This window comes from Piliocolobus tephrosceles, chromosome 17 (genome assembly GCF_002776525.5).
Source record: "Piliocolobus tephrosceles isolate RC106 chromosome 17, ASM277652v3, whole genome shotgun sequence".
Classification (NCBI taxonomy): Eukaryota; Metazoa; Chordata; class Mammalia; order Primates; family Cercopithecidae; genus Piliocolobus; species Piliocolobus tephrosceles.
This window is the reverse complement of record NC_045450.1, coordinates 68,377,923-68,391,331: the sequence shown is the minus strand read 5'-3', so window position 1 is coordinate 68,391,331 and position 13,409 is coordinate 68,377,923. Positions and strand designations below refer to the sequence as shown.

The window sequence follows — 13,409 nt, the reverse complement described above, 5'->3', positions numbered from 1 at the left end:
ATTTAAGGCTAACCAATAAGAAGCTGCCAACTAACTCTTAACATGAGGACTAGCATACCCTACCTTTAATCAACATATCCTTCATCACGCAGGTGAGATGTCCCCTCTCTCAGGCAGCTCTCCATGACTACACCCTAGGCTGGACAGGGGCTTCTCTCAGCTTAGCTCCATCAGAACAGTTAGGACACTCTACTGTGATCTTCTGTGTACTTGACTAATCTTCCAAATAACTCATGAGCCCTCTGAACACAAGGACCATGTATTATTCATCCATGAGTCTCCAGGAGCAAGCACAAGATCTGGTCCAGCTCTCAGTTGCTGAACATTGTCTACCTGATATTTCATCATGTCAGTTTCCTCCTCAAGAAGTTACAGGGTCTTCTGGTTGCCTGTTCTATCAAATGAATCGTCTGGCTTTGAAGATGTGACTTTTCCACATACATCCAAATAGATTCCTACATATGCACTTATAGCGGACACACAGTTATTTTTTCCTTTTCTCACCTCCGTGCTGTGCCGCCTTCTAGTTTTGATCCCTCCGTCTTAGATTCCTGGGTAATGACACTCATCCAAATCCTACCCGTTTTTCAAGGCTAAGCTCAAGGCTTGCCTTTATTGAGAAGCACTCTCTACCTATTGTATGCCACATGGATTGCTCAGTTCTTAGACTTGTCTCCCAATGGTTTGTGTCAGTAGCTGGCATATGAGGACCAGGACTGAGAACTCTTAGTTCACCCTTGTTGAGTATAACAATGGGCACCTATAAATATTCATCTTGATATGGAAGAACTCAAAACTGAGTCTTTAGCCATAAACCGCCGGCTTTTAGGAATATAGGGAGAACAAAACTTCTTGTGTGATTGACACAATACATATTGTAGCTTAACATCTCCCCAGACCAACTGAAATGCCCACATCTCAGTTAACGGCAAATCCTGTCAGCTCTGCATTCAAAATATATAGGACCTCTCTTTTTACCATCCCCTCCTAGTCTCTGGTCCAGGCCACCATCTTGCCTAGATTACCATGCAGTCTCCTAAGAGGTTGCCCTCCTTCTGCCCTTGTGCCCAGCAATCTGATCTCAAAAGAGCAGAGAACAATCATGGCACTTTGAACTTTGCCTTCTTTCTGCACGTCAGCTCCATCAGGACAGCTATTGTTTTGTTTACTGCTGCGCCCCCAGCAACTAATCAGGGGCTGGCATACGGATAGTGCATTATCATCTTTTGAACGAACAGCAATTGCTTTGTGGTTGTGCAGCCACTAACTGATTGTACCTGCTGCCTTTCCTTGGCAGCGCATCATAATAGGATAAAAGCCACGGGAATAATTCAATTGTCAGGGTCAGTGATGTCCTCTGGGACTTTCTTTCAACTTGCATTAAGTCCAAGAGCCTCTTTGCAAATGAGAGCATGACACCAACACAAAGCACATCAGCGTGGCTTTCTAACCTCCAAGCCTGCCCAAGATGGGATAGGGTGAGTTCACTGCTCTGACCTCTCACCAGACACTACTTGCTTTCCAAAAAGATCCGAGGATTCTGGGATGTGGAGATATTACTGAACTCAATATGTGTATATTTAAACATTTACTTCGCTGTTCCCACACACTTATATTCTTCCCAAGAACACCCCTGGGTGTATCAGAAGAAATTTAAAAATGTAAAAGTATATTTGTAGTAGAAAAGTATACCCTTGATGGTCTTTGTCAAGTACTCACCACTGTCAATTGCCAGGAAGAGAGCAGTGTACACGCTGTTGTCGACAAATGGGGACTCACGGTCCAGCACAGCTGTGGTGTCAACAGTCCCATTGATGGGGTTAATATTCAGCCAACCTGCTGGGTCCTTGTAAACAGAATACCTGAAAACAAATCCCAACAATGTCACACTCTGCATTCAAAGTAGATTCAAGAAACATTTACAGAGTGTAGGGCATGAGCTCCTATGCTAGGTGCTGGATTATAGGTAACAAAAACCCAAAACCATCATTTCTGTTACAGTTGCTCATTCACAGAGTCATGAGGCCACTGACTCTGGGTCTGCTTTGTGTTGAGCACTTTGCGTGTGTGCCTCCTTTATTCCTCTTGACACTCCTAGGAGGAAGATGCTGTTGCCATCCGCCCAGCTCTCACAGAGGCAAAGCAGAGTTCCCAGTCCAAATCCTGAGTCCATGTCCAGTCTTGTTTCTTTCACTCCTGGGATACATCTTGTCTGTGGACTAGTGGGAGAATTGCTGTTGTGAAGGTACAAGCAGGGCACATCAATGCTTGGAGGAAGAACTCACTACCTCTGATCCAGGGCAATATTGGGCACCTCACAGGGAATGCAGCATCCAAACCAAGACAGGAGGAATAGATAGGATGTCATCAGAGATGGAGAGGACAGAAAAACCAGGAAAAGATAATATGAGTTAACAAATTGTAACAGTCCATCTTCACACTGTGATAAAGACATACTCAAGACTGGGTGATTTATAAGAGAAAGAGTTTTAATAGACTCACAGTTCCATGTGGCTGAGGAGGGCTTACAATCATGGCAGAAGGTGAAAGGCACGTCTTACATGGTGGCAGACGAGAGAGAATGAAACCAAGCAAAATGCGTTTCCCCTTATAAAACCATCGCATCTCCTGGGACTTATTCACTATCACGAGAACAGCATGGGAAAGACCTGCCCCTACGATTCGATTACCTCCCACAGGGTCCCTCCCGTAAGACATGGGAATGCAAGATGAGATTTGGGTGGGGACACAGCCAAACTATATTACAGATGGAAGAAAGACACTCATTACGATGTAGGTTACATAAGGGCAAGAAATTTGTTCACTGCTGTGACACCAGCTGCTTGAACACTGCTTAGCACATAACCGACACTCAATAAATATTTGCTGGGCAAATGAATATTCAGGGACTAGATAGTAGAGTGTTGTGTTTGAAACAGCTTCTTTAAGGGAACTAAAAGTTAATGAGTTTTGAGAAACAGATTAGACAAGATTACAGAGAGCCTGAACTACTGTTTTAAGGGGTTTGGACTTTGGATAATGGGAAACCATCCAAGATTTTAAAATGTTACTTGTTTTGAGGTTGCTTTTTTGAAGTTTAAATAATACAGAGATGCACAGAGTAAGAAATAATAGTCTTATCTATCAGGGAGACTCAAATTGGGCATGATTCAGCTTTCTTTGAATTGGGTGGCTTGGATAACGTGCCACGTGCAGACCTAAGCCAGAAAGATGCTGTTGGCGCTTTTCTGCCATTTCCTACTGATCTTTGAAGTATATCCCCAGGAAAAGACATGGAAACTGATAGCTCCTTGGTTTGGTAAAGATGCATGAGGTTGATTTTCTCTGCCTTGTATGGCCAAATTTGGGTCTAAGGATGTTTAAAACCTGATTTAACCAACAGGATTGAAAATCTCCAACTGAAGGGCTTGGAGCAAATGACTCTCAACTCTTTACAGGGAAAAAGATATCTACCTCCTAATCCTGGAACTTGGGAATGTTACCTTATAGAGCAAAGACTTTGCAGGGCTAAGGATTTTGAGATGAGATTGTTTTGCGTTCTCTGGGGGTGTTTGAGGGGTGCTAAGTGCAATCACAAGTGTCCTCAGGGGGAGGCAGAGGGAGATGTGAGACACAGAAAAGGAGAAGACCACATGACCACAGAGGCAGAGATTGGAGTGATGCGGCCACAAACCAAGGAATGCTGCAGCCACCAGAAGTGGGGAGTGGCAGGAAGGATCCTCCTCTAGACCTCTAGATGGAGCATGGCCCTACCAACACCTTGGTTTTGACTCAGTGAGACTGATTTTGGACTTCCGGCCTCCAGAACTGTGGGAGAATAAATTTCTAGCCTCCATGTCTGCAATAATTTGTTACCACGGCATTACTGATTTATTATAGTAGGTATAATATCCCCACTTACAGATGAGACACAAACCAACAGCTACTCAAGTTGTAGAGTCAGGATGTGGGCCCAGGTGGTCTGACCTTGGAGCTGCGACCCTGAACCCACACTCAAAACTGCTTCCCAGCTAACTTAGTGACTCAGGGTGGGTGGTCAGCAGGTATGTTTCATGTGAAGGATCTTACTTTGAAAAAGATACTGAATTCTGAGAAAAGCTGGCCTGTGAGGATAGTTAGGTTGAATTGAAGTGTGGTAGGTGGGATTATTCAGATGTAGGTGGAAGCAAAGGGGCTGCCCTCATGTGTGGCCAAGGAGAAGAAGAACTACCTTGTCCATGACTTAAAGGTCATCTTGGGGGCAGCAATGGGATTGTTACCTGGGAGAGGCTGTGGTCACTGAAGAAGGGATGGTCAACTTGGGTTGTTGAGAAGGGGAGCCAGGGAATAAGAAATTGCTGGCTGACAAAGGGAATGGGCATCTATGCAGTCACCACAAACCTCACGGCGCCCCAGGACAGACAGCAGTTCACCTACCACCCTTGCCTGGCCACCATCCAGAGCCCCTCTGAATGCTCCTAGCCTCTCCTGGAGTTTTAGCACCAACCGCCTGGAGGTCTTTGGGCTTCCAGTCGGCATTGCCAGACGCTCTGATGCAGCGCTGTTGTAAATTTAATTCACACGGAAGCACTCTGGTTTGGTATCAATCCTTTTCGTGTTGGGGTCATGTGAACTGACCCGAGAATCAAATCAACTTTTTGTCCTGCAAAGCGGATGTACCAGACTCCCCAGCTGCAGAAGGATGGCAGGAGAGGCTCCTGCTGATGCTTCCTGGAAGACGTCTGGTCTGTTCTTTCCTAAAACAGCCTCGGGGTGCAGCCTCCATTTAATATGAATAGTAACACAGCTGCAGCAGCATGGAGCCTTACATTGTACCGGCTGGGCACTGCTCCAGGAGCTTCCAGCATCTACGCCTTTAGCCCGCACACCAGCACTGGGAGGTTGAAAATATTATTCCTCCCCTTTTACAGATGAGGCACTGAGAGGCCTAGAGATATGTGAACTTTGCCGAGGTCATTGGCTAGTATGGGGCATGGTTGGGATCTGGAAGCTGGCTCTCTCGTGCCAAGGCCTGCTGTCACCCTCTGTGCTGCCTCTGTCCAGCTGTTCACATCGCCAGCATCACATGGCCGTTACAGTCATGGACTTTGGAGAGGAAAGGACCTGGGTTCTAACTTTGAGCTTAGCAAGCTACTTCTCTGTGTTTCCGCTTCCTCCTCTGTGACTTGGGGACAGTCCCGGTGGTGTTGTGGGGTAGCTGTGAGGGCAAACTGAGGCTGACACAAAGGGTTTGGTCTCGTGCAGGGTGCCCGCAGGAGAGCTGTTGCAGAGTCAGACCATGGGTATGTTAGTGGCTTACTGGGGTCATGGCCTCGTGTGTCCTCCCTGGTGTGACTCACGCTGTCCCCTGGAATGTTTCAGAAACATCCGACTCAGCAGAGCCTCGGGGAACAATGTTTTAAAGTTGCAACTGTGACAGGGGACAGATGGGGAGAACGAACGAGGCGAACGCAGGCTTCCACACGCCCTTGCTGCTGCAATGATCCTTTCACTATGTTGTGAAAACAGAAGCGATGAATTACTCATGAGAATGAACTGCTTTAAAAACACCAGCCTTTCGTTTAAAGAGTCATTTATGCTTCCACCTGGCAAACTTCTACTGTGTTTCAAGACCCCACTCACACGTCTCCTCTCGTTCACCCGGTGTGACTTTCCCAGTAGAATTAATCACCCTCAGTAGGTCTGTGCGAGGCACATGCACTGGTGAAAATGCTTTTGGGAGCCTAACACGGTCCCTGATGCTCTGCCATCTCCACCAAACTCTAAGCTCCTTGGTGTCAGCACAGGTAAAAGTTGGTCATTAGACACACAGAATGTTTCCCTGGGCCCGGCTTGGTGCTAAACCCCTTAGGAGCATCACTACATTTATTTTTGTGATTCACAACAACCTGATGAAGTGGGTATCGTCCTTGTTTTAAAGTTGAGGTAACCAAGAATCAGAGAGGCTTAGCAACTTGTCAAAAGCAGCCCAGTTAAGAAGAGGCAGAGCTGGAATGTAACACAGCACTCTGGATTCCAGGGGCTGCACTTCTCAGTGCACAGTGTTTTTCATGCCCAAGGCCAGGGTTGTCTGCTCTGCACCCCCAGGGCCGAGTAGAGTGCCTGGATGCAGAGGGTGCCTGGTAAAGGTTTATTATATCTTTTCTCCTTCAGTTGGCACAATCATGGGGATGGAAAAAGCAAGCAAGCAAGCAAGCAAGCAAGCAAGCAAGCAAACAAACAAACAAAAAAAACAGGCAACTCATCAGGTAACAAGTTTCCTGTTGATCTAGGAGTGATTGGCAGTGGTTCAACATATTCGAAATAATGAAAGTTTTAAATGAACTGCATTCTATTCCCTGATTACTCAGCTCCGTTTAGAAAATAAATAAAAACTGAATTAAATACATTTGGCTTTCATGTTTGGTGTACAAGCAATGCTCTTTGATGCTCCCTCTGTCATTCCTTTTTTGTCTCACGATGCCATGATTTTGCTGTACGATTAACATGTTTGCTTGTTGCTTTTCAAAGAAATAGCTGTATTCAATAAAATGCTTAGAGACATGAACTCGGAGGCAGTCCTCAGAAACAATACTCAGCACGGTTAGGCCTGCTTGTGCCATATTTCCAGGGAAAGCCAGGGCTTGGATGATTTCACAGGACAGTGTCTCACTCTTTTCCTTCCTTAAAAAAAAAATCAAGCATCTAGAGCTGTGCTATTTAACTGAGTTTTCACAGGACCCTTTCTGCTCCCCTCTGTTTGCTTATTTTATTCTATTTCTTGAGATGGAGTCTTGCTCTGTTGCCCAGGCTGGAGTGCAGTGGCAGTGATCTCGACCCACTGCAATCTCTGCCTCCCGGGTTCAAGCAATTTTCCTGCCTCAGCCTCCCACATATCTGGGATTACAGGCACCTGCCGCCATGCCCAGCTAAATTTTGTATTTTTAGTAGAGCAGAGTTTCACCATGTTGGCCAGGCTGGTCTCGAACTCCAGACCTCAAGCGATCCACCTACTTTGGCCTCCCAACGTGCTGGGGTTACAGGCATGAGCCACCGCACCAGGGCAGTTTGCTTATTTTATTTGGCGCCTCCTCCCATGGGAGACCTCAAGGAGGCATGCCCGCCCCACAGATGACCTGGAAGTCCAGCTTGCTGCTTCTACTCAGAACCACACCTGCGGACAGAGGAGGACAGAGGGACACTCATTTGCTGAGCACCCATGTGATGAGAACTAAGAGCTGGGTGGAGACACTGAACGGTGGAGCCGTCCTCCCCGATGTGGAGGGAGAACAGCTCAAGACCATGGAGCAGCCTGCTCTCCTGCTTCCTGGCTTGTGTGTACTTCTGTCCAATCAGACTTTATGACCAATTGGCCAGGCACGCTATGTAAATTTCTGACATTTTCAAAACTGTCTTTTTAATAAACCTTTCAGTGTAAAAATACCAATGTGCAAGATGTTTTCAATGCTTCTAGGCCTAAAAAATGCATACGCCTTATTAAATTGGAATTTCCGGGCAATTTATCTGTAATGTGAACTTTGCTTGTTACAGGAAAAAAAATCAAATTAAAAACTGAGCTCATTTCAGCCTGTAATGTAGCTTCACAGAAGCTGCCCTGAGTGCTTGCCAAGCCTCAGCCTCTTCTGCGTGTCAGTGTTGGGAGATGCAGGGCAAACTGATTAGCAGAATCCGAGTTGCAGGCAGTACGGTGGGGGTGACTGGGGCCTGCGCCACCCTGGGAGGCGGGCTCACTCTCAACGGGGCCCCCTCGGAGCAGGGAAGAAAGCTTCCAGGCAAGTGGCCAGGGTCAGCTGTTGACCTGGAAGGACTTCCAGAGCTGAGGGCTGCCAGCCTCTGCCCTCAGGGGGCTCAAGTATTGGTGGGAAGGAGAAAGAGATCGAAGGTTTGACAAATCCCTTCTGCAGGCTTCTTGGGGTCACTCGCTTTCTGTGAGGTAGGGCGGCAGTCCCCAACCTCTTTGGCATGACGCACTGGTTTTGTGGAAGGCAATTTTTCCACGAACAGTTCGGAGATGGCTTGAAGATGAAACTGTTCCTCCTCAGTTCAGGCATTAGACTCTCGTAAGGAGTGCGTAGCCTAGATCCCTTGCGTGTGCAGTTCACAATAGGGTTTGTGCTCCTAGGAGAATCTAATGTTGTGACCCAGGGGTTGGAGAACGTCCGTGGCCCAGGGGTTGGGGACCCCTGATGTAGGGGACCTACGTTTGCACAGCATAGGTGCCAATATTACACGACTTAGCATAGCTTTCCTTTCAATTTACACTTAAAAATGTCACAAAGTAATATTGGGCAATTAGTGCACAATGGTCAAATGGATCGATGCAATATAACAGAGCACTAGACATGGCACAGATTATATACATATAAAATTTATATATAGAGAGATTATAGATATAGTAATAGATGGAACTATCTCTATATATGACACATATATATGCATGCTGTATATATAGTTCCATCTATTATATATATAATATATACTTTATACTTTACATAATATACTTTATCATATACTCTATAATATACTTTATATATAAATATATATAGTTTATAATATAATATACTTATATATAAAGTATATAAAAGTATATATAAGTTTATATAATATACTATATATAAAGTATACTTTATATACTTTATATAATACACATGTAACTATATATATTATATATATATAATACACATGTAACTATATATATTATATATATATAAAAAGTAGGATGGGAAAGGCTATGAGAAACGTAGAAAATAAAAACTACGAAAGGAGAGGAAATACAGAGTATTTTTATATTCCTACTGAAGGATACAGACAACCCTGTAAAACTGTAGGAAAGAAGGGAAACAGTAGGGGAATACTTCACACCCTACTTAATTCCAGTCCACTGGACCCTGTATTTATTATTAAAAGCAGAACCAGAAAGACACAGAACTCCCAACTGAAGGAAATACACTATCTTTTTTTTTTTTTTGAGACGGAGTCTGGCTCTGTCTCCCAGGCCGGAGTGCAGTGGCCGGATCTCAGCTCACTGCAAGCTCCGCCTCCTGGGTTTACGTCATTCTCCTGCCTCAGCCTCCCGAGTAGCTGGGACTACAGGCGCCCGCCACCTCTCCCGACTAGTTTTTTGTATTTTTAGTAGAGACGGGGTTTCACCATGTTAGCCAGGATGGTCTCGATCTCCTGACCTCGTGATCCGCCCGTCTCGGCCTCCCAAAGCGCTGGGATTACAGGCTTGAGCCACCGCGCCCGGCCCCGGAAATACACCATCTTAAAATAGCTCATGTAGCTATGGCTCTGAGTATAAAGTAAAGGGGATATTTCAAATCTTCTGACAAAATGTACAGATAAAATTGAAGGGCCAGTGAATTCCAGAATCCTAGATTAGTTAGACAGCCACAGCCCATCACAGTCCAGGGTACTGTTCTCTTTCTCTCCCAGGAAACCAGAGCCAAAGAAAGCAGTCTCAGTAAACAGAAAGGACTGCCATGGACTCTAGGGCCCTAGAGGATCCACCTGGACCTGCCTGACTTTCTACCCACATTTTCGATCTCTTTCCTCAGCCTCCCTAAGTTATAGACTCACTGGCCTTTCTTTTATTCCTGGAAATTAGCAAATTTCCCAGGGATGGGGATGCCACAACCAGCAGATGTGGACAAGAAGAGCTGCGCAGTGAGTGGTCTGGGCAGGGCCTCTTGGGGTTGGGAGGATGGGATACTTCCTGCCTTGCCTATCCTGGAGCTATGACCTTCTGTGACTCCGTAACAGCTGAGAACTGGGCAGGAGCTCTTGAAACCTCTGGCCCCTTCCCTGGATCCCCTTCCCAGGCATACCAGAGCCCCTGGTGAAATCCTGTGGACGTCTGCTTGAGGCTCTAGCACATGACAGTTCTGACCGGCATATGGCAGCTGGCATTTTCTGATGGCACACGGACCAAAACTTTGCATTTTACAGACATTCGGACCCCTACCATGATGACAAGTAATATATATATCATACCCAAGAGAATCGTCAGCCTCCCACATGCAGTGGACCGAGGTAGCTGTGGTGTGGGTCCCCTTTCTTTGGATCACTGTAGGAGGTAGGTGGTAAGACCACTAGGGATCATCTTTTGTGTAGACCACTGCAATGCACCTGTTTCTTTGCTTGTCTTCTGCTTGCTACAATCTATTCTCCAAAGAGCAGCCAGGGTTATATCACAGTGTGTGAATCCCTGGCTTGAAACCCTCCAGTGACTTCCCATGGGGTATAGAATAAGATCCAAACTCACAACTATGGTCTCTAAGGTCCAAGAGGATCCATCTGCACCTGCCTGACACTTTCTACCTGCATTTTCTACCTCTTTCCTCAGCCTCCCTAAGTTACAGACTTACTGGCCTTCCTTTCATTCCTTGAAATTAGCAAATTATTTCTGGTCTCAACACCTTTCTACTTGCCTCATGGGATAAGTCATAGATTTTCTTATGTGTGTCTTATGCTTTGTAGGATCTCACTTCCAACACTGAGGCCTCTGTATTCCCTAGAGAGGTCACTCTGGATGGTCTGTCTAAAGTCCGCCTCCTTCGCTGGCCAACACTACAACTTAGAGTGTGAGCTCCTAGGGTCAGTGACCTCATCTATCCCACTCAACCCTTCATACCTAGAATCTGGAAGAGTGGCCAGCACACACTGAATAGGTAGGTACTCAGTTGCTGAATGCATGCATGAGGGAACGAATGAGAGTACAAACCTTTAACATGCATTGGTTGACCCATGTGCTAGGTGACCCAGAATTCTAAAGGGACTTCATCCTGAAGTGCTCATTCATCCCTCCCCCACAGGCAGATCTCTCAAAAGAGCCACTGGACCATCTGTCTCTCTTGCCCCAGCCAAACTCCCATTTCTTTGCTGCTCCAGACATTCCCATCCCTTTAGTTGCCTTGGATCTGATACATGCTGTCAACAGGTGTTTAGTTAGGTGGGTTTGTGTGCTGGGGTTTCCGAAGACCACTCCCAGGTTCAGTGATTTGCCAGGAAGGCCCACAGAACACAGCATATTGTCATATTCAATGGCTAAAACTTATCACAGTGAAAATATGCAGGGAAAACAGCTCAGAAAAAAGGTACATGGGGGTAACATCCCGGGGAAACCAGGTACCAGCTTGCAGGGGTCCGCTCTCAGTGGGATCACACAGGATGTGCTTAATTTCAGCAGCAGGTTTTGACAACATACATGAAATGTTCTCCATCAGTGAAGCTCACCAAAGATTCAACGCCCAGGGTTTTTTATCTGGGGCTGGTCACATAGGCACCCTCCACCTGGCATTAGCAAAATTCTTGACTCCCAGAGGGAAAGCAGAATTCGGCATAAACCACATTTGTTTGCACAAGCAGTTTAGGTGCAGTGAGCCACTCTTCTCAGTTAGGAGAGTGGGAACCCTCCTCACATCCATAATTCTGCACACCAGCTGAGGCCAACTTTGCAGGCAGGCCTTTCTAGGGACAGCGGTCTCAGGCCTGCTGTGTGAGCTCTTTTTTGCATAGTCCATGATCAGGACAAGGAAATGGTGAATAAGAACAAATTCTATTTATCTTTAGAAATCACTAAATTCCTGTTTCTCCTAAACTATGCCCCACTTTTTTTTTGAGACTGAGTCTCACTTTGTTGCCCAGGCTGGAGTGCAGTGGCTCAATCTCAGCTCACCGCAACCTCCGCCTCCTGAGTTCAAGCGATTCTCCTGCCTCAGCCTCCCAAGTAGCTGTGACTACAGGCACATGCCACCATGCCTGGCTAATTTTTGTATGTTTAGTAGAGATGGGGTTTCACTATGTTGGCCAGGCTGGTCTCAAACTCCTGACCTTGTGGTCCACCTGCCTTGGCCTCCCAAAGTGCTGGGATTACAGGCCTGAGCCACCATGCCTGGCCCTAAACCCTTTTAATTCTACAGACTATATATTGAAACCCCCAAAGAAGCCAGAATCACAAGAAAACATGCTCTTGTAGGCACGGTGGCTTCAACTCCACTTGCATTTACCCAAGGAAACACCGATTTGGTCCTCTGTGTTAATTGCAGAAAATTCAGACAATACAGAGGAGAAAAAAAGGAAAAAAATTAAAATCACCCTAATCCACTTCCAGAGATAAGCACTATTAACATTTTTGTCTAGAGGCTTCCAGCCTATGTGTCGATGTATACATACACACACACACACACACACACACATTTTTAATGTGACGTACTATTCACTTGCTCATTTGGAATCAGTATTTGCTGGGTGTCTGTTACCTGCCAGGCCCCGAGCTTGGTATTGGGAAGACAGCAGTGTATTCCCCCCAGTTTTTGGAACTTACACTCCAGCAGGGAGACAGGATATAAATTAGTAATTACACAAATGGTTATTTAATTACCCTCGTGACAAGGGCCATGCCAGCAGGCTCCCTCACATCGTAAATCATGCGTTGTGAGTGTTTTCCTATTTTTCAGCATTTACTTTCTGCTGTTGTATCTACAACTGGAAGCACACATTCATCGATCACAGAGGAGGTGGTGTACGATGTATGTATTCATATACATTACTGTCTGCCATTGCCTCATCAACTTGGGAGGTAGATATTACCACCCTCATTTTACAGACGAGAAAACAAAGGCTCAGAGTGGTCTAGGAGCTTGCCCGAGTCATGCAGCTTTCCAGCAGCAGAAGTGTGGTTCCAACATGGATCTCTGCCTCCCAAGCATAGTTTGATTTTTGTTTGCCTTGTGAATAGCCCACGAGGGTTGGGCATTTATCTGTACCACTGGTTCTCCAATTTGGGCGTGTATCAGAATGATCAGGGCTGTTGATGATATGATGGGACCTTTCCATTTTTAACATGTCTTCCAGGTGGCTCTGATTCACCGAAGTTTGAGAACTACCATTCTGAGAATAATGATTTAAACTCTGAGCTGGAACCCAGGTCTATGTCCCACAGCTGGGTTTTCCTTAATGGGGAATAACTCAGGAACACAGGACTGGAATTTACAAGATGGCAATATTTCCTAAAAAAAAAACCCTATTAAATTGATATAAAACTTTCTTTTTTTTTTTTTTTTTGAGACGGAGTCTCGCTCTGTCGCCCAGGCTGGAGTGCAGTGGCCGGATCTCAGCTCACTGCAAGCTCCGCCTCCCGGGTTCACGCCATTCTCCTGCCTCAGCCTCCCAAGTGGCTGGGATTACAGGCGCCCGCCACCTCGCCCGGCCAGTTTTTTTGTATTTTTTAGTAGAGACGGGGTTTCACTGTGTTCGCCAGGATGGTCTCAATCTCCTGACCTCGTGATCCGCCTGTCTCGGCCTCCCAAAGTGCTGGGATTACGGGCTTGAGCCACCGCGCCCGGCCGATATAAAACTTTGTTAAAACTCTATTTCTGTTTATAAAA

At 46.0% G+C, this 13,409-nt stretch overlaps 1 protein-coding gene across 1 annotated transcript in view; it reads right to left on the bottom strand.

Moving 5' to 3' along the window:
• CDH13 (cadherin 13) overlaps positions 1–13,409 on the bottom strand; it is a 1,108,439-nt gene that overhangs the window by 48,436 nt on the left and 1,046,594 nt on the right. Inside the window, exon 10 of the mRNA XM_023226862.2 lies at positions 1,720–1,862. Within this exon, the coding sequence (XP_023082630.1) occupies positions 1,720–1,862 (143 nt within the window). The remainder of the gene's footprint in view (positions 1–1,719; positions 1,863–13,409) is intronic.